This window comes from Danio aesculapii, chromosome 23, assembly GCF_903798145.1.
Source record: "Danio aesculapii chromosome 23, fDanAes4.1, whole genome shotgun sequence".
Lineage (NCBI taxonomy): Eukaryota > Metazoa > Chordata > Actinopteri > Cypriniformes > Danionidae > Danio > Danio aesculapii.
Window position 1 is genome coordinate 45,657,371 of NC_079457.1, and position 23,618 is coordinate 45,680,988.

A 23,618-nucleotide genomic window follows, 5' to 3' on the forward strand; every position below is an offset into this window, starting at 1 on the left:
CAAGGAGACTGCTAAATGACAAATAATACTTTAAAATAACATTCTTGTGCCAGCTGAATGTAGTTTCCGCAGTGGTGGAAAGAGTACTGAAAAGTCATACTCAAACTTACCCAAAAATGTAGTGCAGGTAGAGTAAAAGTATCTGTTGTAAATATTACTCAAAGTATGAGTAAAAAGTAGCCCTATTAAAAATACTCAAGAGTAGTAAGTAGTGAGGATTACGCTGTAAATGGTAGATGCATCAATTTGTGCATGTGTGTGTGTGAAAACGTAACATTCTGTAGTGCAGTTAGTGATTGTTTAAGGTCATTTGGTGATTTCAGTCATCATACAGTAGACATTCGCCATCTTCTCATCAGTGGCATGCATTCTAAACAGTCTTAGTCACTGCGTGTAATGATTCTGTCATGAGGTTGTTCTGTATAATGCGATTTTTTTTTGGGATGGCAATCACAGAACTGCTTATTCTACTTCTAGTACTCCTACTTCTTCTCTTATAAAGTAGTGCCTACAGGTTGAAGGAAAGTAGTGGAGTAAAAGTACCGATACAGCATTACAAATGTACTCAGGGGAAAGTAAAAGTACACATTTTTAAAACTACTTAGTGTGGTACAATTCCTGAGAGAAACTACTCAATTACAATAGTTTGAGTATTTGTAATTGGTTACTTTACACCACAGTTTCTGACACATAATCATATGCTAATTAAATTAAAATGTATTATGGGAAAATGTAGTAAATTCATGAGATCATAATGGTGTTTCAGCCCATTTAGGCACTTCTTTATATGTAATTTCATCATAATTTTTCATAACTACACTTCTATCACATTTTAAATCTTGTCAGATTGAACTGCTGAATGAACTGACACGCAACTATGTCAATTAAAATATACTTTAAAGTAGAGCTGGGCGATAAGGCAAAAATGCAATATCGATAATTATTTTCCATATTGAACGATCAGATATATATATATATATATATATATATATATATATATATATATATATATATATATATATATATATATATATATATATATATATATATATATATATATATATATATATATATATATATATATATATTGATATAAGTTGTTAATGCTTCCAGATTTAAAAGAATACCCCACCAATGACTGAGGCCTCAAAAATTACAGTATCCATTAAATGGCATAACATATTTTCGGCTGATAAATTTTTGGTGGCCGAAAACCAAGTACATCTCTAATATCAACACACTTTTAGATTCCTTTTTTTGCACATTTCTGCTGTGTGATTGGCTCTTAGATCAATATAGAGTAAAGAAACTTACTTTATTTCATTGACATTTTATTTAGTAAAGCTTTTTTGGTATTTTGTAACTAGCGCACACTCTTTTCCACTGTTTTCCTAGCGCATTAATGATTGCAGTACTGCAGTGACACTGGAATTGGTTTTGTCATTTCAGCTCTGAATTGTGCTGAATATTGGATTTTTTAACGTGTCTTTTAGAGTTTTTTTGTTGTTGTTTGTCCTGCGGGACTCATATCTCTTATTCCCAATCAATGTAGAGCTGTTTTTATTGTTCATGTTATCTTGATTGGTGTGGTGTGACTGGTGGTTGGTTTCGAAACTTCGTCCTAAAAACTCAGAGCAAATGAACAATGTGACCACTCATAAGAGTCTTTTGTTTAATTATTGAGCTTTATAACATGGTTTGTAAAAATTGCCTGACATAAAATTATCTGAATATCTGAAATCTGAGGGTTGAAACACAACGAAATGCTGAGAAAATCACTTTTAATGTTGTACAAATTAAGCTCTATGCATATTACTAATCACAAATTATGTTTTGATAGACTTAAAGTAGGATATTTACTAAATGTCTTTACTAATATATCTTAAAGGAAGGAATAGTACCATTATTTAATCCATTCAGACAATCTCTGGGTCTGGCAGGAGCCCAAACATTGATTATTGGACAAATTAGACCATTAGCATCTTACTCAAAACAAAATAAAAGAGTTTAGATAATTTTCCTATTTAAGGTGCCATCTAAAGAAAGTCTTATACCGATGTAAACCCAGGCATAGTGAATGAGTTCAGTACATGGAAATGGCCATACCGGAAGCCTCAAAGACCATTGTTTCTTCCTTTCATGTAAATTCTATGAGCGTAAAACCCTGGTAGACAACAGGCCAATCAGAAGACAAACAAGACTCACGAGTGATGCATGTTCTTTAGTTCACATTCTTTGTATGGGCAGCCAAAACGTAAACTACTATGTTGAACACGGGATATTTAATATGCACGCCCATATATAACAATGATACCCCCGCTCATTTTCACGTTTATCAAAGTTTATATTAAACTTACATGTATGTGGGACTTCTTTTGGAAACACACGACAGCCGTGCTTTATGCATTACTTAGCAACGACTCAATCAGTCATAGCATTAGAGCTTGTTAGAATGCAAAATGCAGGATATACAGATTAAAAATGAATTCAGCACATCCCCAAATAGACATAAGGTATGTTTATTTTTCCCGTTCATTAATTTATCATGTTTATTAAGAAATTTGTCAGGTATGTTTGTAATTTGAGGTAACAAACGCATGTAGAGTGAGTATTGTGTTCTATGCATGTTTAAGCACCGTGTCTTATCACTCAGCTCTTCTCTGAAGTAAAAGTACTTTATTAAACATCATCTGTTTATGCAAAGGTTGATACTAACTCTTAGCTGTGTTTACATTTACATCATAGATTCATATTACAACACAATACATCTCTGTTTGTTACACAGCACCTTAAATAATCCTCAGCTAGTTTAGGTAGTGATATGTAATATGTTTGCGCCTGCTGCAGCCATGGTATGGCAACAGTCTCTTGATTATTTTTCCAAGTGAGATGCTAATGGTCTAATCCGATTTAATGATTTATGCTAAGCTAAGCTAAACATGCTCCTGCCAGACCCAGAGATCGACTGAATAGATTAAAAAATGGTAAAACTTAATAGTTTAACTCTTGGAAAGCTCTAAATAAGCCCTATTTCGGAAAAAGTAGACTGTTCATTTAACATTCTAATGATTTTTGGCATAAAATATAGATCAATAATAAGCATACAATGTATTTTCTAGCTATTCCCACCAAAGACTGGTCAAGGGTCAGATTTGCATTCCCTTCTCCAGAGCAACCCAGCAGTTTTTTTTTTATCCCAATAGTAATGCTCGGCAGTGTGTTTGTGTTTCGGCCCCTGGTCTCTCGCTCCTCCCCGTAACCCCTTGCCTCATGCCGTCTAAGCCATTCAAGTGGAGCAGTGCAGGATTATCCTCTACATCGGCTCCAGACACTCTCCAGGACAGACACGCTCACATAAAGACATCCGGACCTGTGTTATGATTTCTGGAGCATTTCATTCTTAAAAAGGTCCTACTATTGTTTGTGAATGGGTTCACCGTTGGTAAGTTCACCATTGGTTTTTAACCAAACATAAGCGCTAGAGACATCGTGGGTGGTTTGCGGTCGGCTCTGCTAGGGCTCTTTTTTGAAGTTGGAGTCGATTTGGGCTTTTTTTAAAGTTATTTTTCAAAGTTTCAGAACAAACACTGCACATTTTAAACGCTTGGATGAAATATTTCATACAGTTTTGTCTTTAATTGCAGACTGTTTATTTCATTTATTTATTTTTTGTCCATTAAAAGTTATTAAAACATTCTGGATGCATGTGAAAGGTTACACTGTAATTTCATGGACATTCTTTGCGCCATTTTGCAGTCATGATAAGAGTATTAATAAATGTTTGCTTAATATCTGCAAACACTTTATTTTGCTGCTCCACCAACATACATTTGACTTTATTCAAGTGCAACTGTAACCCTAGCAGTCTGCTAATACTCTACTAATACTCTAATGAGAGCTAATTGTCTAAACGGGTCTTTTAAAATAAAGCGTAAGCATGTGAAGTTCTTCAGTACTGTTAAAAACAAACTATTCGTATAATCAGACTTGATCAAAGTGAGAATTTTCCTAGCTTCATTGGTTTTCTATAAAAGCACATAGATTTATTGCAGCGTGAAGGATGTTTTTGCTGGGGAAAATGGAAAAGATGTGGCATTTACACTGCAGAGAGCCTCTCTTCTGTTCTCTGACACATGACATGTAAGATTATAATGTTCAAGAGAAAGCAGAAAGAGCCATTCTGTACTGAAATGTCAACAAATCGTCCAAGAAAAGTATAAAAATAAGAAAATACTTTGAATTGAAGTATAATCTCAAACAGCCAGATCTATATTAAAATCTCAGATATTCTTCAGTATAACGGTGTGATTTTATTGAGCTCATCTGTCGACATGTTGATGGTTCAATGCAGAGATTGTGCAAAAGTATTCACCTGACTATGACTGGATGCTTTCTGAACTGCTGTTTTCTGCTTTTCTGATGTGTTTATTTTGTTATTGGGAGGAATAAGCATAGCACATTCATCTAAACATCATTCTCAGAAGTTTGACCAGTGTCTGAATGACTGTTACCATGATTTCACTGGCATTTTGCAATATCAGATCATAGAGTGACACTACTACCCTCTTATTCTGGTCCTCAATGTTAAGACCGATTAATATGGACTCGATTCTCAATTCATGAGTTATTAATATTAGTAGTATTACACATACTGAAACCCAGCTGTTGTCCTGACCCTGAACACAGTGGAATTGCCGATGGCAGCTTATCTTTAGTGTTTCTATGATTGTTGATTAAATGGTGGTCATAAGTGAGAAATGAGCTGAAATTCCGTCTGTTACATATCACAGGTTTCCTTGGAAGGGGTTTTTAATATTCAAAATGTGACAATATATATGGTATGGACAAAATAAAAAGTCTATCATTTCATATTAAGCTCCACTGTTTATATCGTGATGTTGCAAAATACATAGTTTAGAGTAGTGCTATTTCAGAATTCATATGAGCACAATATTACTATGCATTATTGGGAGGCAGACACAAACAGCATCATTAGAAAGTTCCATTTTTGAAAGTACGTTTACATTTTGCATTTTATTTAGCGTTGTTTTTTATGTTGGACCTGTCTAGTTTTTGAAAAAATGTTTTAGATTACATACAGTTAGGTCTATAAATATGAGGACATTGACACAATTCTAACATTTATGGCTCTGTACACCAACTCAATAGATTTGGAATGGAACAAACAAGATGTGCTTTAACTGCAGACTGTCAGCTTTAATTTAAGGGTATTTACATCCAAATCAGGTGAACACTGTAGGAATTACAATCGTTTGCATATGTGCCTCCCACTTGTTAAGGGTCCAAAGTACCCTCAAATTAAAGCTGAAAGTCTGCAGTTAAAGCACATTTCAAATCCATTGTGTTGGTGTATAGAGCCAAAAATGTTAAAATATGTTGATGTCCAAATATTTATTTATTCCCCAATTTCTGTTTAACGAGGAGAATATTTTTTCAACACATTTCTAAACATAATAGTTTTAATAACTTATTTCTATTAACTGATTTCTTTTATCTTTGACATGATGACAGTAAATAATATTTTACTTGAGATTTTTTTAAGACACTTCTATACAGCTTAAAGTGACATTTAAAAGCTTAACTAGATTATTATGTTAACTAGGCAGGTTAGAGTAATTAGGCAAGTTATTGTATAACAATGGTTTGTTGGTCTGTAGACATTCTACACTCCCCCGTCCGCTGTTCACTTTCACTTTCTTCTGCAACTCCTCAACCCTCTTCACTTTCATCCGCAACACCCCCGCCCCGCTCACTTTGTCCACGACATCCCTCCCCCTTCACCATCCACAGCACCCCCCCCCCTCCACTTTCGTGCGCGACACCTCTCCATCTATATATATATATATATATATATATATATATATATATATATATATATATACACACACACACACATACTTATATATGAGCAATATCCCATAAGTAGCAGTGCAATATTCCTGTATACTGGCACTGGTGGGAGGTGTGCGTTGACTCGAGGCCACAAGCCGAGTGTCTTGGTGCCCCAGCAGTGCCAATATACAGTTCAATGGTAAAAATTTTATATTTAAAAAGAAAATCAAACATGGAGAGTCTCAAGAATCCTTTTCTCACAAACTACTTTCTACCTCCATTCATTCACATCTGCAGCTGTTGTCAGAAGAGCAGAAATCGTTACTTTACAAACATCACTTTAGAGCAAGTATTTGAATGATTCTCTAGCGTAATGTCTAAAGTGAGACCAAAACAGGTGAATTTGCTCACATTTATAAGGCTGAACAGCAGGAAATGCCATCAGTCTAAAGAGATTTCCCAGTATTTTTCTGTTACAATCGGGAAATCACAATAATTAACCCTGAAAAAGCCAAAGCAAAGCAAAATATACCAGATTACTGTTGTATAAATACAGCACTACAACATACAAAAGAGAAAGATTGACTTAGAATGTCACTTACCTGTTCTATAATCACGGCTTAATTTGTCCCGGAACACGCCAGATCCGGAGTCTACACCTCTGAAGTCTGATCTGGCACCTCATTTTACCGATCCCCCTCCTCAACCGCCATCCTCCCCCGTCCGCTGTTCACTTTCGCTTTCTTCTGCAACTCCTCAACCCTCTTCACTTTCGTCCGCGACACCCCCATCCCGCTCACTTTCGTCTGCGACATCGCTCCCCCCTCTGCCATCCACAGCACCCCCCCCCCCCCCCTCCACATTCGTGTGCATCACCTCATCATCCTCAGGTAACCTGTTACCCTTACCCCGATCTGTTCCGGGACCTCGCATTTGGCACTGGTATAATGATTTGATGAGCTGTAGTTTGAGTTTTTCTCTCTTTAAGGAATTATGCTGTCGCCTTCTTGTGGTGGAACGTCAAGCGGCAATTTCTTTGCTCAGTGACATGCTATTGGGTGCTGAAGTGTTAAATATAGAATTATTAGCCCCCCTTTGATTTTCTTTTTTAAATATTTCCCAAATGATGTTTAAGAGTAATTTTTACAGTATGTCTGAAATTTTTTTTTTTCTTTTGGAGAAAGTTGTGTGTTTTATTTCGGCTAGAATGAAAGCTAGAATATTTTTAATTAAAAAAAAGTTTTTAAAGTCAATATTATTAGCCCCTTAAGCTATATTTTTTTCAATTGTTTACAGAACAAATAATCGTTATACAATGATTTGCCTAATTACCGTATTCTGCCTAGTTAACCTAATTAACCTAGTTAAGCTTTTAAATGTCACTTTAAGCTGTATAGAAGTGTCTTGAAAAATATCTAGTCAAATATTATTTTGTAGTATTTAGTAATATTATTAAAAATGAGTTATTAAAACTATTATGTTAAGAAATGTGTTAACAGGGGGGCTAATAATTCAGGGGGGCTAATAGTTCTTACTTCAACTGTATATATATATATATATCAGGGGTGTCAAAATTAATTGTTTTTTCAGTGCTTCAGAAATAGATCCAAACCGGTTATTATGGACTGACGTCATTTAACTCATATGCGCTATGTCACAGTAGAATACTATGGCGAGGAAGGCGAAACTCTGCACAATTCACTGCGTGTGTTTGCTGGACAATCATTCACTGACACCGAAGTTACAGCAGAAGCCCCTATTGTACTGCTGTGGAGAAAATGAACTTTTGAAAAGCACCGTTATGCACCAAGAAAGCATAAAGTGAGAAATATGTTCACATATGAATGAGCACATTTCTGCATAAATACTTTCAAATGTAAAAAAGAAAGGCTTTATATATAGTGAATATATATAAACTATATAATGACTGAATTTAAATGGTATAGAAATGGTACTATATCATCATATTCAATTGAAGCAAAACATTTTTTTTTCCAAATATTTCCCAAATGATGTTTAACAGAGCAAGGAAATTTTCACAGTATGTCTGATAAAATTATTTCTTCTGGAGAAAGTCTTATTTGTTTTATTTCGGCCAGAATTAAAGCAATTTTAAATTTTTTAGAAAACATTTTAATGTCAATATTATTAGCCCACTTAAGCAATATTTTTTCAGACTGTCTACAGAATAAACCACTGTTACTTGCCTAATTACCCTAACCTGCCCAGTTAACCCAGTTAAGCCTTTAAATATCCCTTTAAGCTGAATACTAGTATCCTGAAAAATATCTAGTCAAATATTATTTACTGTCATCATGACAAAGATAAAGTAAATCAGTTATTAGAGATGAGTTATTAAACTATTATGATTTGGAAATGTGTTGAAAATATCTTCTCTCCGTTGGGGACAAATATGCAGGGGGCTAATAATTCAGACTTCAACTGTAAATCATTATCAGGAGATTTATTTTTATATCACACATAATAATACACATAACTGTGAATATGCTTTGCACCCTAGACAATGCAAAAAATCATCAGTCAATAATGTTTTATTATTTACTTAAATAGCCATGATGAGCAAACAGCCAATAAACTACTAGAGGTGTTGAAGACGACTGCCTGTGTCATTATGGCTGCTCCGCGGTGTTCAATATGTGTGTCATCGGGCATTGTTGGCTTAAAGAATCTGGGTTTGAGAAACTGGGTTAAAGACTCATTAAGCCACATTCACTTCTGCACTGCTCAGGGCTGCAGGTCTCGTGAATATGTCTGCCCTCAGATTCATAACGCTGTGGTATAGAGGTGCTTTAATTCCATTTGCAGAATATTTGACAGCATTTGTATGTTGAGAAACGTAATTTGTGGCAAACAGAATATGCTAATTAGTAATGTGACTTTATTAGTAGCTGTCAGAATCAAAGAATTATTCCAAGACTCAGGAAGATTCATTTTCAAAGGTTTAATGTTTTCAGTAAGGAAACAATACAGAAGAAACACAAGAGGTTCCATTCTGGTTGCTCCAAGGGCAGTCCTTCGAGGCCAGTTTTTTACAGGCATACAAACAGATGATGAAGCATTGTCTTTAATGATTGGTCTAAACAGTTTGTTTGGTAGAATCCTATTGATCATATACTTGAATCATTGTCAGCACAATATTCCTGCAACTGACACATTCCAACCATTCAACTGATTGAACACTACAGTGATTATATCAAGAAGCACATACATTTATACCATTAACTTTGGGTTTCTTTAAATGTATACCTAAATACAAAGAATATAAAAAGAATATGTGGAAATGAATAAAATTAGTTTATTTAACAGTAGCCTAGCCTAGCATGCAGTCGGCAAACTTTAAATGTGTGTGTCAAACAGTAGAGCTTCACACTGAGGACGTTATGACTGAGATTTTATAGGGAAGTTATTCTGGGTTTCTATCATCATGTGTTAATGCACATTTTGAAGTATCACATGGGAAACGAGTAAAAGAAATGGCAGATTATAAATAAAAATTTGTTATTATGCTTATTTGTTTGATGTTGATTGCTTGGTTACCAATACTACAGTCAGCCACTCTAATAACCTGATGGAAACACACCTAACACATGTGTCCTAACTACACACAATAGCTATGTTTCCATCCAAAAATGTGAATTAACCTTATGCGCAAAATTGGAAAATTGCATAATAACGAGTCACAGAGAGTAAATATACACAGATATATATATACATATATACATACATACATATATATATAAAAGGAATGCTCGATATATCAGTGGTCATATCAACATATTAAGTGACCATACACACATATATCTGTATATGTGTGTATATATAAAAATGTATATATATATATGTATATATATATATATATATATATATATATATATATATATATATATATATATATATATATATATATATATATATATATATATATATATATATATATATATATATATATATATTTATTTATTTATTCATTCATTCATTCATTCATTTTCTTTTCGATTTAGTCCCTTTATTAATCTGGGGTCGCCACAGCGGAATGAACCGCCAACTCATCCAACATTTATTTTATGCAGCGGATGCCCTTCCAGCTGCAACCCATCACTGGGAAACACATACACACTTATTCACACACACATACACTACGGACAATTTAGCCTACCCAATTAACCTGTACCACATGTCTTTGGACTGTGGGGGAAACCGGAGCACCCGGAGGAAACCCACGTGAACGCAGGGAGAACATGCAAACTCCACACAGAAACGCCAACTGACCCATTTTTATAAGTAATATCACACTTGTAGCACTGAGATATGATGCACATTGTGTCCCACTAGTGACAATATACAAGCATATCGCTCTGCTACGAGTGTGGTATTGCCTTTATACAATAGTTCTACGTCATAATATTGTATATAAAAAAAAATTAAACACGGAGAGTCTCAAAAACTCTGTTGTAAGAGGAACTACTTTCTTACGACATTCATTCATATCTGCAGCTGACAGTCAAAACAGACCTTTAGAGGTAGTATTTGAATGATTCTCTAGAATAATGTCTAAAGTGATGACAAAAGTGGTGATTTTGCTGACAGTTTAAGGTTATAATGCTGAACGGCATGAAATGCCATCAGTCTAGAGAGAGTTCCCAGTATTTCTCTTTTGCAATCGGGAGATCACAATAACTAACCCTGACAAAGCCAAAGCAAACACTACCAGATTACTGTGGTATAAATACAGCGCTACAACATACAAAAGAGAGAGATTGACTTAGAAAGTTGCTTACCTGTTTATAATCATTTGATCAGCTGTAGTTTGAAATATGAAAGAGCGCGCAAGTTTTTCTCCTCAAAAGGCTTATTATGCAGTCTCTGTCGCCATCTTGTGGCGCAACCACCTTTGCTCTGCTCAATATTTAAAATAGGCCCTATCCTTATAAATAAACTGCATAGTTGCAATCTAAACAACTACATTCTCACCTAAAAAAGCCTCAAAGTACATTATGTTGTCCAACAACTGCATTATTTGTCAAACTGTATATTGATCTGCTGTCACTTTATGTGGGCGGAGTAATACACAAGAGTGAAGAGGCTGTAAGAGTGCTGTTATTGCAGGAATATTGCACAGCTATCGGCTAATCAAATCTGAGTGTGACTGATCAATGTCTGCTTGTCTCCGTCTCTCTTTAGTGCTTGAGGAAGTCCGCTTTTCTGCAGACGTGTTCAGTCCTGCTCCACATCACCCAGCACCATGTCTGGCTCCTACGATGAATCCGCTGTCGCTGATGAGGCCATGGACAGCTTTTGGGAGGTACCAAAGCCACCATTTCCTTCCTTTAAAAGCTACACTGCGCAGTTCTTCAGCCGCTCATCAATAGTGGCCTTGTGTTTCAGCCAGCTCCGCTTGGAAAACAGAGGGCCGTTGTGTTCACAGTATCACAATGCGCCAAAACGCTCACAATGAGCTCTATTTAAGCACACTGTCGGCCCTGTGATGCTGCCAGAGCCCTTCACATCTCCCTTTGTGAGCATCTGGCAGACGATACAATCTTAACATCGTGTCAGCATTATGTCAGAGCAATCGCATATTCAAATAGCGCTGCCGAGCGAGTGTTTTACTGCGTTTTTTGTTGGTTTTAAAGCGACGTTAAGCAGATCCTCCAGCACAAGGTCTATTTCTAGTCAGGCACCTGCGCCGGGCAGCACCTGCATCCTGACTGCAGTGTTTCAGTCAGTCTCTGTGAGTGTGAATACGGAGCCGTGTCAGCGTGGGTTTTCATTTACAGGCTTGTATGACTCATCCAAGCTTGTGCGAAGGTCAACGTTGCTGAACATCAGGTCATAAACACTGTAGTAAAAACCGACTAGAGATAAAACTCTACTAGAAAGTTTGTTTTCTTTGAATGAATGAAAAACTACTAAAGCGATTACTGCACCCTCAGCACGTGAAAGCTGTTTATACCTCAGGCAGAACTGAAGAATGATCTGTGACATCATTTTGAATCTTGTTTTGTCTGGTGAATACATTTGAACTCCTATTGGTCAATGCTGACAATTGAATAGTAGGTGTGGCTCTGTGGCTCCACCTTCATGGAAACCTTCTCCAGGGGTTGTTGCTATAGACCAGGCGTGTCAAAGTCAATTCCTGAAGGGTCGGAGCCCTGCAGAGTTTAGTTCCAGCTCTGCTTCAACACACCTATCTGTAGGTATCAAATAAGCCTGAAGCACTCAATTGGTTTGATCAGGTGTGTTTAGTTAGGGTTGGAACTAAGCTGTGCAGAGCTCCAACCATCCAGGAACTGGCTTTGACACCTGTGCTGTAGACAAGTCATCATGTTTGTAAACATTCAGGATGTGCGCGTAGTAAGGTTGCAGAAAAAAAAAACAGGAATGCTTACATTTACAGCGAGGGAATGACATCTGATGTGGCACAGAGTTTGTTGTTGTCTTAGAAATAAGGTTTATTGATTACATATTATAAATATTATTTACATAATGCTTTCAGCGTATTATAACAGCTTTTCGCCCAGTGGTAAGCACAGTGATTTGGCAAAATGAATGTTAAAGTAAACGGCGTCTGACACGTCCATTTGCGATAGCACCCTCCCAATGGATATTGGATAAGACGAAATGGCCAAGCATCCAGCCCCAAGTACACAACTATCTCATTAAAGCTCTATAATTAAAAAGATTTTACAAGAGAGAAGTCTTTGGATGCCAACAATTTAGTTCTGTGTGATCATGTGCGGGAAATAATGTTCCATGGTTACCAGATTCAAATCTTTGTAGTGCTAAAAACTGAGGTTCTGCCTAGCCAAAGACAAGGAAAAAAGACGGAGCTATACACGGCTCTGGTTATCATCAACAAGCAAAACAACTGCACACTATTTCTGACGGCAGACATGTGAACTAGGAGAACGTTTTTCTCTTGCGCTTGAAACACACCTGACAGATTATAAAGGCTTTAACACACACCTTTCAAAGTTGTGTGTCACAAAAACACTCAAAACGCTATTGGAACCCATTTGTTACAAATTACCTGTTGTAAACGCTGTAAACAGAAGTTATAAACAGTCTACCAGAAGACGCTAATCGCTAATTGCGCATGTCTTTGGGGGAAACCAGAGCACCCGGAGGAAACCCACGCAAACACGGGGAGAACATGCAAATTCCACACAGAAATGCCAACTGACCCTTCTTGCTGTGAGGCCACAGTGCTAACCACTGAGCCATCGTGTTGCCGCAAAACTGGAATATCCAGCCTGATCTCACGATCTTTTGTCAGTTTAGTGGCTAATTCGTACAAATTCGTACGTGTTCGGTCGTGCGAAATTGTGCGATTTTAAAAAGGAGACGTGGCACCTAACCCCACCCCTAAACCCAACCGTCATTGGGGGATGAGCAAATCGTACTAAATTGTACGAATTAGATCGTACAAATTCGTACGAATTAGCCACTAAATCAAAAAGTTACGAATTGCCGTGAGATTGTGTTGGAATATCACACAACATTTGCAAGTAAAGCAGCGTTGTCATCAAAGAGAACTGGCACCAAATATCAAAAGAAAAAATGGAGTTTGCTGCAGCAGGAGAAGCCATTGTAGGCCTATTTCTTCTATAATAAATGACTTGCACCTCAAAAGATGAAGTGAGGGGGCTTTTGGAAGTGCAAAACTGCTCTTCGGAAACCCATCTTGGCGTTTTCATTAACTATTTTTATGCAATATTGCAAAATTTGCGTAAAAATATAAGGTAAATAGCCTGTAGCTATGCCCAGACGGAATCTGCAGATTTTATCCTATCATTCTGTCTATTATCTACTTGTGTAAATTTCTATTTATTCAGTGTTTAACTTAATTTCAGCAATATTATTGACTGATATGAAAATGTTCGTTTGATTTACTTACAATACGGTTTGTAAAGTAATGTATTCTGTCTTTTTGGAGATATATTACAAGAGAGACTTGCTTTGTTTACCAAATAAGTGGATTTAATTGGATTTGCATTGTAAACAATAAATAACAGTTAAAAAGATATTATTTTTATTTCATGTATTAAGTTTTTAGTTATGATAATCCCAAAATAATTCCACATAAATCTGCAGGTTATCAACAAAATTCTGTGCAGAAATAGCAAAAAAATTCAGCAGATTCTGTGTGGCCCTACCTATAGCTAGTGATTCAATCCTGCAAGTCCATAGATTATAGTGAACACCACATTTATGTAAAAGATTCAACTTAATTTGTGATATGACCATACCGTGGTCATTAACAGAGATTTTAATTTAAATGAGGGGCTCGTTCCCGGAAACATTCTTGTATCCCTGCTGAAAAATCCAGCTTAAACCAGCCTAGGCTGGTTAGCTGGTTTTAGCTGGTTGACCAGCCTGGTTTTAGAGGGGTTTTGGCCATTTCCAGGCTGGTTTCCAGCCATTTCCAGCCTGGTCTTAGCTGGTCAGGATGGAAAATGACCAGCTAAGTCCAGCAAAAACCAGCTTGACCAGCCTGGTTTAAGCTGGACATAGTTGGTTTTGGCTGGGCTCCCAGCCTGGCTAGGTGGTCAAGCTGGTTTTAGCTGGTCATTTTCCAGCCTGACCAGCAAAGACCAGGCTGGAAATGGCTGGAAACCAGCCTGGAAATGGCCAAAACCTCTCTAAAACCAGGCTGGTCAACCAGCTAAAACCAGCCAACCAGCCTAGGCTGGTTTAAGCTGTTTTTTTTCAGTAGGGATACGTCACGATTTATCAAGCGGATTGAATGTACTGTAGCCTATTACTATAAAAACATAACCTGTTACTGTACAAATGTTCAACATCCTGCCCTCTAGAATTGGTCTGTTATTCTTTTGATTCATCCGTTTATAAGGTGGTTCAGTGGATTGTGTTGTTTATATATTTCGGTAGACATCATTGCAGTGTGATTGTGGGCTCACATTGCATCTTTCATCCCTCTAAACCTGTCTCAAAGCCTCTTCTGGGCATGTATCTGTCTGTATGTGTGTGTGTGTGTGCGCGCGCGCGAATGATGTCATTGTTAGCGCACTGAAGCGCAGGATTAGCGCTAGGAGCACATGGACACAAAGCTGTGGCAGTCATTGCATAACACATGCACAAGCATGAGTCCCTTCCCCCGCTTATCAGCCAAACTCAGTCCGCTCTCACGCCACCTGCAGGCGGCACACACAACTGCACTCTTTTCAGTTATTATATTATTTATCCATTCATTTTCTTTTCAGCTTAGTCCCTTTATTAATCTGCGGTCACCCCAGCGGAATGAACCGCCAACTTATCCAGCATATGTTTTACGCGGCGGATGCCCTTCCAGCCATACACACTCATTCCCACTCATACACTACGTACCGCATGTCTTTGGACTGTGGGGGAAACCGGAGCACCCGGAGGAAACCCACGCGAATGTAGGGAGAACATGCAAACTCCACACAGAAACACCAACTGACCCAGCTGGCTCAAACCAGCAGTTATTATATTATATTATATTATATTATATTATATTATATTATATTATATTATATTATATTATATTATATTATATTATATTATATTACATTATTATTATATTACATTATTATATTATATTATATTACATTATTATTATATTACATTATTATATTATATTATATTACATTATTATTATATTACATTATTATATTATATTATATTACATTATTATTATATTACATTATTATATTATATTATATTACATTATTATTATATTACATTATTATATTATATTATATTACATTATTATTATATTACATTATTATATTATATTATATTATATTATATTATATTATATTATTATATTATATTACATTATTATTATATTATATTTTATTATATTACATTATTATATTATATTATATTATATTATATTATATTATATTATATTATATTATATTATATTATACAGTGCTCAGCATAAATGATAAACCCCTCACAGATCTCTCTTTAATTAATATTTTGATTAAAAGATGCTTTATAATAACATATTTGTGCATAAACATTAGATTAGTCAGTATCAAAGCCAAAACTGAAACTAATCTAGCTAAACAAACAAACAAACAAACAAAAAAACTTAAGTTCACGCTCCAAAAATCTATGTATTAATGTTTAAATATGAATACAATTTAATAAACAGGAATAATTCAGAGAAACATAAAAAAAAATGTCTCTTTTCTTCATAATAACTGAATAATTGAATATTTTTTCTGTTCCTATAAAGATATGTTTAGGTGACCACATCTTTATTTTCTTAGATATAATAGACATAACTGCTTAATAACACTGTTTTGTTTAAATGCACCAACATTTGTGTCTATATTCACTTTCAGAAGGGGTCTACTTATTTATGCTGAGCACTGTATTTACACTTTATAATGTATTAAAATTAAAATGTGTAAAAATATTTCTTTCAATCGTAAAAAATATGCACTGCCCTCCTGCGTTGCTTAATTTTGGCATGTTAATCTTATAAACAGAGTAATTCAAAAGGTCATGATCTGCGCTCATTGAGTAAAATTCATTCATTCATTTTCTTTTCGGCGTAATCCCTTTATTAATCTGGGGTCGCCAATTTATTCAGCACGTTTTTACGCAGCGGATGCCCTTCCAGCTGCAACCCATCACTGGGAAACATCCATACACACTCATTCACACACACACTACGGACAATTTAGCTCACACAATTCACCTGTACCGCATGTCTTTGGACTTGTGGGGGAAACCGGAGCACCCGGAGGAAACCGACGCCAACACGGGGAGAACATGCAAACTCCCTGCCCTCATGTGTATTTTTTAGTTCACATTCTTTAGGAAATAAATAACGAAGAATGTGAAATTAAAAAATATATATATAATGCAATTACTTATGATCATGACCTATAGAAGTAAATAATTTATTTAAAATAGATTATGTTCTCAATAATTTTCCAAGAATGCTGAAAGGAAGAAAAGGTGTCCACTAAATTATAAAGCAGCATAACTGTTGTTAATATTGATCATAACCACAATTACTTGTTCAAATGATCATATTAGAATGAATTAGCTTTCTATAGGATCCTGTGACACTCAAGACTGGAAATACAGTTGTGAATCAGAGAAAAGGAGGACACTTATTATTCACATAGAAATGTTTTCTTATATATGGTAATAAAGGTTCACAATTTAATTACTTCATCGATGTGGTGGCACAGTAGGTAGTGCTGTAGCCTCACAGCAAGAAGGTCGCTGGTTCGAGCCTCGGCTGGGTCAGTTGGCATTTCTGTGTGGAGCAGGGGTCACCAAACTTGTTCCTGGAGGGCCGATGTCCTGCAGATTTGAGCTCCAACCCTAATCAAACAAACCTGAACAAGCTAATCAAGCTCTTACTAGGTATATTTGAAACACCCAGGCAGGTGTTTTGAGGCAAGTTGGAGCTAAAACCTGGAGGGACACCGGCCCTGCAGGACCGAGATTGGTGACCCCTGGTGTGGAGTTAGCATGTTCTCCCCACGTTCACGTGGGTTTCCTCCGGGTGTTCTGATTTCCCCCACAGTCCAAAGACATGCGGTACAGGTGAATTGGGTAGGCTAAATTGTCTGTAGTATATGAGTGTGTATAAATGTCTCCCAGAGATGGGTTGCAGCTGGAAGTGCATCCGCGGCGTAAAACATATGCTGGATAAGTTTAAGATTAATAAATGGACTAAGCCGAAAAGAAAATAAATGAATTTAGCTTATTTCATCCAGGGGTTTTAATCAGAACAATGCCGTCAATGCGAGTTGTTTTTAAAAATCGGGAATATTATGGAATTTTAGAATTATATACAGTATATGAACAATATCACATAAGTAGCAGTGCAATATCGCTGTATATCAGCACTGGTGGGAGGCGTGCATTGGCTCGAGGCCACAAGTGTCCCACCAGTGATGATGTACAGTCATATCACACTGCTACGAGTATGATATTGTGTTTATACAACAGATTGACGGCATAATCGTGTGTATAAAAAAGAAAATCAAACACTGAGAGTCTCAAAAAAATCCTTTTGTATGAGGAACTACTTCACATCTGCAGCTGATGTCAGGACAGCGGAAACCATTGCTAATTCACCTACGTCATTGAGAGCTAGTATTTCAATGATTCTCTAGAATAATGTCTAAAGTGATGACAAAACAGGTGATTTTGCTCACATTTTAAGATTATAAGGCTGAGCGGCATGAAATGCCATCAGTCTACAGAGATTTCCCAGTATTTTTCTGTTGCAATCGGGAGATTACATTAATTAACCCTAAAAAAGTCAAAGCAAAGCAAACACTAGCAGATTACTGTGGTATAAATACAGCACTACAACATACAAAAGAGAGAGATTGACTTAGAAAGTTGCTTACCTGTTTATAATCATTTGATAAGCTGTAGTTTGAAATTGATGCTAAGTCCTTGTCCCTAAGGACTTATTATGCAGTCTCTGTCGCCATCTTGTGGTGGAAAACCGTCAATTTCTTTGCTTTGCTGATGGCCGCCATCGAGCTGAATCTCCGAAATTATAAATATTTTTAAAAAGGCACTGTCCTTATAAATAAACTGCATAGTTGCAATCCAAACAACCTAAAAAAAAAAGCCTGAAAAGTACATTATGTTGTCCAACAGCTGCAATATTTGTAGTGAGCTTATGCCTGTGCTTGCCATGTGGGTGGAGTCATGCACAAAAGTGAAGAGGCTGTACAGTGCTGATATTGCATGGCTATCAGCCAATCAGATATTATATATATATATAAAGGGTGATCAGTTAATCATGTTTCACCTAAATTTTTAAGTTGTATAAAGTTTAACTTAATATTTTTTGTCAGTTTGATAAATGTAAGTTGAGATAACTAGAAAAATTGATTTGATTCAACTAAAGAAATTTTAAGACAGCAAGAAATGTTTAACATGTACCAGTCTCTTGAGGCTAACACACCAATTGAGTGGTAAAAATCAGGTGAAAGTAAAGCTTTACTAAATAGTTGTCATTATATTATAAAATGATCCTAAAATAAACACTTGCAAATGAGTGTAAACAAATGGGGTTTGCAGCTAGATTTGCAGTGATTATAAATAAATTGTAGATTCTGTGTGGAAACTCCATGTTATCACTGTGTTATTATACAGCAGGATGTCTATATAACATGATCTCTTCCGCTTGTCCTAGGTGGGAAACTATAAGCGCGCTGTCAAGAGAATTGATGACGGCCATCGACTTTGCAATGATCTTATGAACTGCCTTCAGGAACGTGCCAAGATTGAGAAGTCCTACAGCGCGCAGCTCACCGAATGGTCCAAACGGTGGAGGCAGCTCATCGAGAAGGGTCAGTGAGACAACCTGAGGCTTCCTCCTTCAATGTTTTAACCAATTAACTCTTATAATGGAGATATTTTGTCGATTAAGAAACAATCCTTCCCCTCCATTGGCACAATTTTGACAGAAGTTAGTGTTTTAGGTGCGTTACAGAAAAGGATGTATGTCCTGAACGAGTTTTAGTTTTTTACCATCGAATTACCTCAATTTTCAGAAGCCTGCCGTCAATTTTCAAAACTCTAGACATAAAAATTGCACATTTTTGCAAAACTTTTAACTCTATTTTTAAACCCTTGGATACAATGCACACATGTCAAAGATACTTTGTTCATTGAACTCAAATCACCTTTTCAATATAATACAATTAAACATCCAATTGGTCCCATTTCAAAATGCAGCTCACACATTACTTTTGAAATAACCGAGCGTTCATTTCAGTACAGTTTTTTTACAATTGCTTTGTCACATATTTCATATTTCAGAACCCTGATGTCAATTTTCAGAACTCTAGACACAAAACTCTAAACAGTCACTACTTATATCCATGGCCAGACGGAATCTGTGGACGTTTTTTGCTATTTATGCAGAGAATTTTGGTAAAAATCTGCAGATTTAGTCTCATAACTAAAACCTTAATATGGGAAATAAAAAATAATATCTTTTAAACTTTTATTTAAAGCGCACCTATGGTGAAAAATCTACTTTTCAAGCTGTTTGGACAGACATATGTGCATGTATGGTGTATAGACCGTCATATTGGGGTGATATAAACACACCCAGTCCTTTTTTTTCAGTTTAGCAACATAAAAACAGTGGACCAATTGGAGTGGTTTTTTAGATCGACCGCAACTTTACGTAGGAGTGCGATCCCCCCGCCCACCAATATTGATTGACAGCTGTGCGTATTAACATGTCCCGGTAGTCACGTGTATAATCATATCAACAAGACCAGACGTGCGAAAAGCAACCAGGAATAAAAGCTCTGTTCAGTTCTCTAGGATCATCAATCATCATCAAATGTGATCAAGAGTGAGTTTCACATGTTTAAAATGTTTTAAAACAGTGCATGTGTGTAATGAATTACAGCGATTTACTTCAGCTTTACTTCATCAGCACAGCCACGTGTCAGAACAATTATAAAGGAAGATGCTTCAATCCCGGTTTGTGGACGATAAATCAGGTTTATTTTGTACATTAATATAACAGATCTCCATACAGCAGTGGAGATTAACCTGTATCCTGTCACATTTGCGTGCAAAAAGAGTGCAAAGCTAAACGCGCTCTGTCTGTCTGTGTGTGTGTGTGTGCGCGTGTGTATCTGTGTGTGTCTGTGTGTGTGCGTGCACATGAACTTTGTAATGACATTATGTGTGACTCATCGATAGAACTGCACAATAAATACTCATTGGTAAAGTTCTTACTGTAGTATTTCTCACAAACGCTACGTGAGATCTGCTTCCTTTAAGTCTGTCTGACGCAGCCGAGGGGGAGATTAAGGCACGCAGAAAGTCACGTAGAAACGGTGGGCGGGGAGGACTAGCCTTAAAGATGCAGTACGACAAAACAGCCCCCTAGTGAAAAAATGTATCAAATAGAATCTTGCAAAAGGTATAATGAAAAATCTGATGGGTGTTTTGAGCTGAAACTTTACAGACACATTCTGGAGACGCAAAACACTTATATTAAATCTGAAAAAAGGGGTAACCTAGGTGCCCTTTAATGTTTACAATGCAAATCCAATTCGATTCACTTTATTTGGTAAACAAAGCAAGTGTCATATAGTATATCCACTAAAAGACAGAAAATATGACTGCACAAACTGTATTGTGAGTAAATCAGATGAACATTTTCATATTAGTCAATAATATTACTGTAATTAATTTAAAAACTGAATAAATATAGATTCACACACATTTACTCAAGTAAATGAACAGAATTAATGATGGGCTAAAAATCTGCAGAATTCTCCGGAAAATCTGAATAGTAAAGTTATATATATATATATATATATATATATATATATATATATATATATATATATATATATATAATATATTGTTCTGTCCATTTCTGATTTGGTCCATCTGTGTGTGTGTGTGTGTGTGTGTGCAGGGCCTCAGTACGGGTCAGTAGAGCGAGCCTGGTTAGCCATGATGACTGAGGCCGATAAGGTGAGTGAACTTCATCAAGAGGTGAAGAACGGTCTGATGAACGAGGACGTCGAGAAAGTGAAGAACTGGCAGAAAGACTCGTACCACAGACAGATGATGGGTGGATTCAAGGAAACCAAAGAGGCTGAAGAGGGCTTCAAGAAAGCCCAGAAACCCTGGGCCAAGAAACTCAAAGAGGTACAGTGTACTGTTCCCTTATGTATAAACCATAATGTAACCTGTATCATATATTTTCAATAGCAATATTTAATGATTGTTAAGGATTGTTTATTGAAACGAAGTGCAGCTTGTGTGTGTATGTGTGTGTGTGTGTGTGTGTGTGTGTGCGTGTGTGTTTGCGTGTGTGTGTGTGTGTGTGTGTGTGTGTGTGATCTAAAGTTATGTTATTGTGGTCTATGTATGATAAAAGGATTATGTGAATGAATGATCCTGCAAATGCAAGACTTCTTTAAGGAAATGAACACAGCAGGCGGAGTTTAAACACCGGAGAGTCTGTGTTAAAAATAGTGACTGTTTAGAGTTTTAAAAATTGACATCAGGGTTCTGAAATTTATGGCAAAACAATTGAAAAAAAAAACTGTAAAAGCAAGTCCAATGACTCAATGCTTATAATGTCTAGACCTGGCAACGCAGAGGAGCTGAGGCTGCAGCAGCGCCCTCTAGAGCCCCTACACTCAGCCTGCATCTGACAGTTGCTGTGAGACAGGGAATTTATTTAAAACAAGTTTTCCTTCATAGAACTTTATTTTTGAAACGGAGCTCTGTATCTCAGTGTTCTCAAAGCCTGTCGACTTAGATGTCAACAAGGAGATAAACTGCTGCAAAGTTTGAGCAATAAATGACTTCAGAGAAAACAATTGAGAAATTCCCAAATTAAAATAAGTCATTTAAGCAGGACAATAAACCACAACTTAGAATTGTGTGTTCAGAATTTAACTAGAGGGGAGGAAAAAGCCATGTTAAGTCAGAATTCATGTGTAAAAATTATTAAGGAGTTGTGAAAAAAACTTTTGCTGCGTCCCAATTCGCATACTTATACTACACCCTAAAAGTATGTGCTGTTTTGTGAAAGAAAAGTACACACTTTTGAGTGTGTAACAGAAGAGTATGCAAGCTTTTGGGACATCCTACTTCCTCATTAACAGATCGTTGTGTTGCTTAGTTATGAGCGCTGTCAATCATCCACACATCATCCACATTTCTTTCATATTTAATTCCCCACCTTATTGGAGAAGCAGCAGCAAGTTAATCTCCCATTCACGAGTCTTTCATGCGGAGAAACCTCCTCAGGTGTTTGGATAATTCTGCATTCAGACGTTAACGTCCAAACAGGTCTTTATATAAGTTCAGTATTGTTGTTGCAGACGTGATTAAAACATGTTCCAGTGGGCTAGATATTAATTAACAGTCAAACAAACTGCTTTACCGAAACCTCTCTACTTGACGGTTGGTCTCGTGCATCCATCATGTTTGTAGTTTGTTTACACTTTTCACCCACGTTTGTAGATCTAAATCGAATTCACGTCCTACGCGCAATGTATTGTGGGCAATATCAGCGGTTAGAGTATGGACGCTTCTACACTTCGATTTTTTACCGGAAATAGTAAACCATACGGGAACCTTTGGCATACCCTTTTCAACATACAACGATTTGGGACATACTAATTCTACTTTCAAATACTATTTAGGACGGATAGTATGCGAATTGGGACGGAGCATTTGATTCAACCTAGCAGGCACTGGACGTCACACAGACGTAAAATTGATCTTGGACTCCAACGTCAGACTAACTTTGAATTTTGGTTGTATGTGAAAATCGGGTTGACGTCAGAACCCAACGTCACCTTATGACATTAAGATGATGCTGGATAATTAGTAGTTAAAGCCAAAACCTAATATCAACCAAAGATCAACGGCTTAAGATGTCTTTGACGTTGTATGGATGTCATATTATGATGTTAAAATGATGTTGGATTTTAGTTAGTTAATGCCACAGCCTAAAACCATTCATTCATTCATTCATTCATTTTCTTTTCGGCTTAGTCCCTTTATTAATCAGGGGTCGCCACAGCGGAATGAACCGCCAACTTATCCAGCATATGTTTTACGCAACGGATACCCTTTCAGCTGCAACCCATCACTGGAAAACACCCATATACTCTCATTCACACACATACACCTATAGCGTGTCTTTGGACTTGTGGGGGAATCCGGAGCACCCAGAGGAAACCCATGCCAACACGGGGAGA

General features: G+C 36.6%; 1 protein-coding gene across 2 annotated transcripts in view; it reads left to right on the forward strand.

Moving 5' to 3' along the window:
• Window positions 1-23,618, forward strand: part of pacsin1a (protein kinase C and casein kinase substrate in neurons 1a) — an 81,663-nt gene that overhangs the window by 44,360 nt on the left and 13,685 nt on the right. Inside the window, exons 1-4 of one of the 2 annotated variants that reach the window (XM_056450072.1) lie at window positions 3,293-3,442; window positions 11,056-11,176; window positions 19,052-19,208; window positions 21,311-21,546. In XM_056450072.1, the coding sequence (XP_056306047.1) occupies window positions 11,117-11,176; window positions 19,052-19,208; window positions 21,311-21,546 (453 nt within the window). In that variant the 5' untranslated portion in view covers window positions 3,293-3,442; window positions 11,056-11,116. Of the gene's footprint in view, window positions 1-3,292; window positions 3,443-11,055; window positions 11,177-19,051; window positions 19,209-21,310; window positions 21,547-23,618 lie in introns of those variants that run through there. The other variant, XM_056450070.1, reaches the window with a different exon arrangement.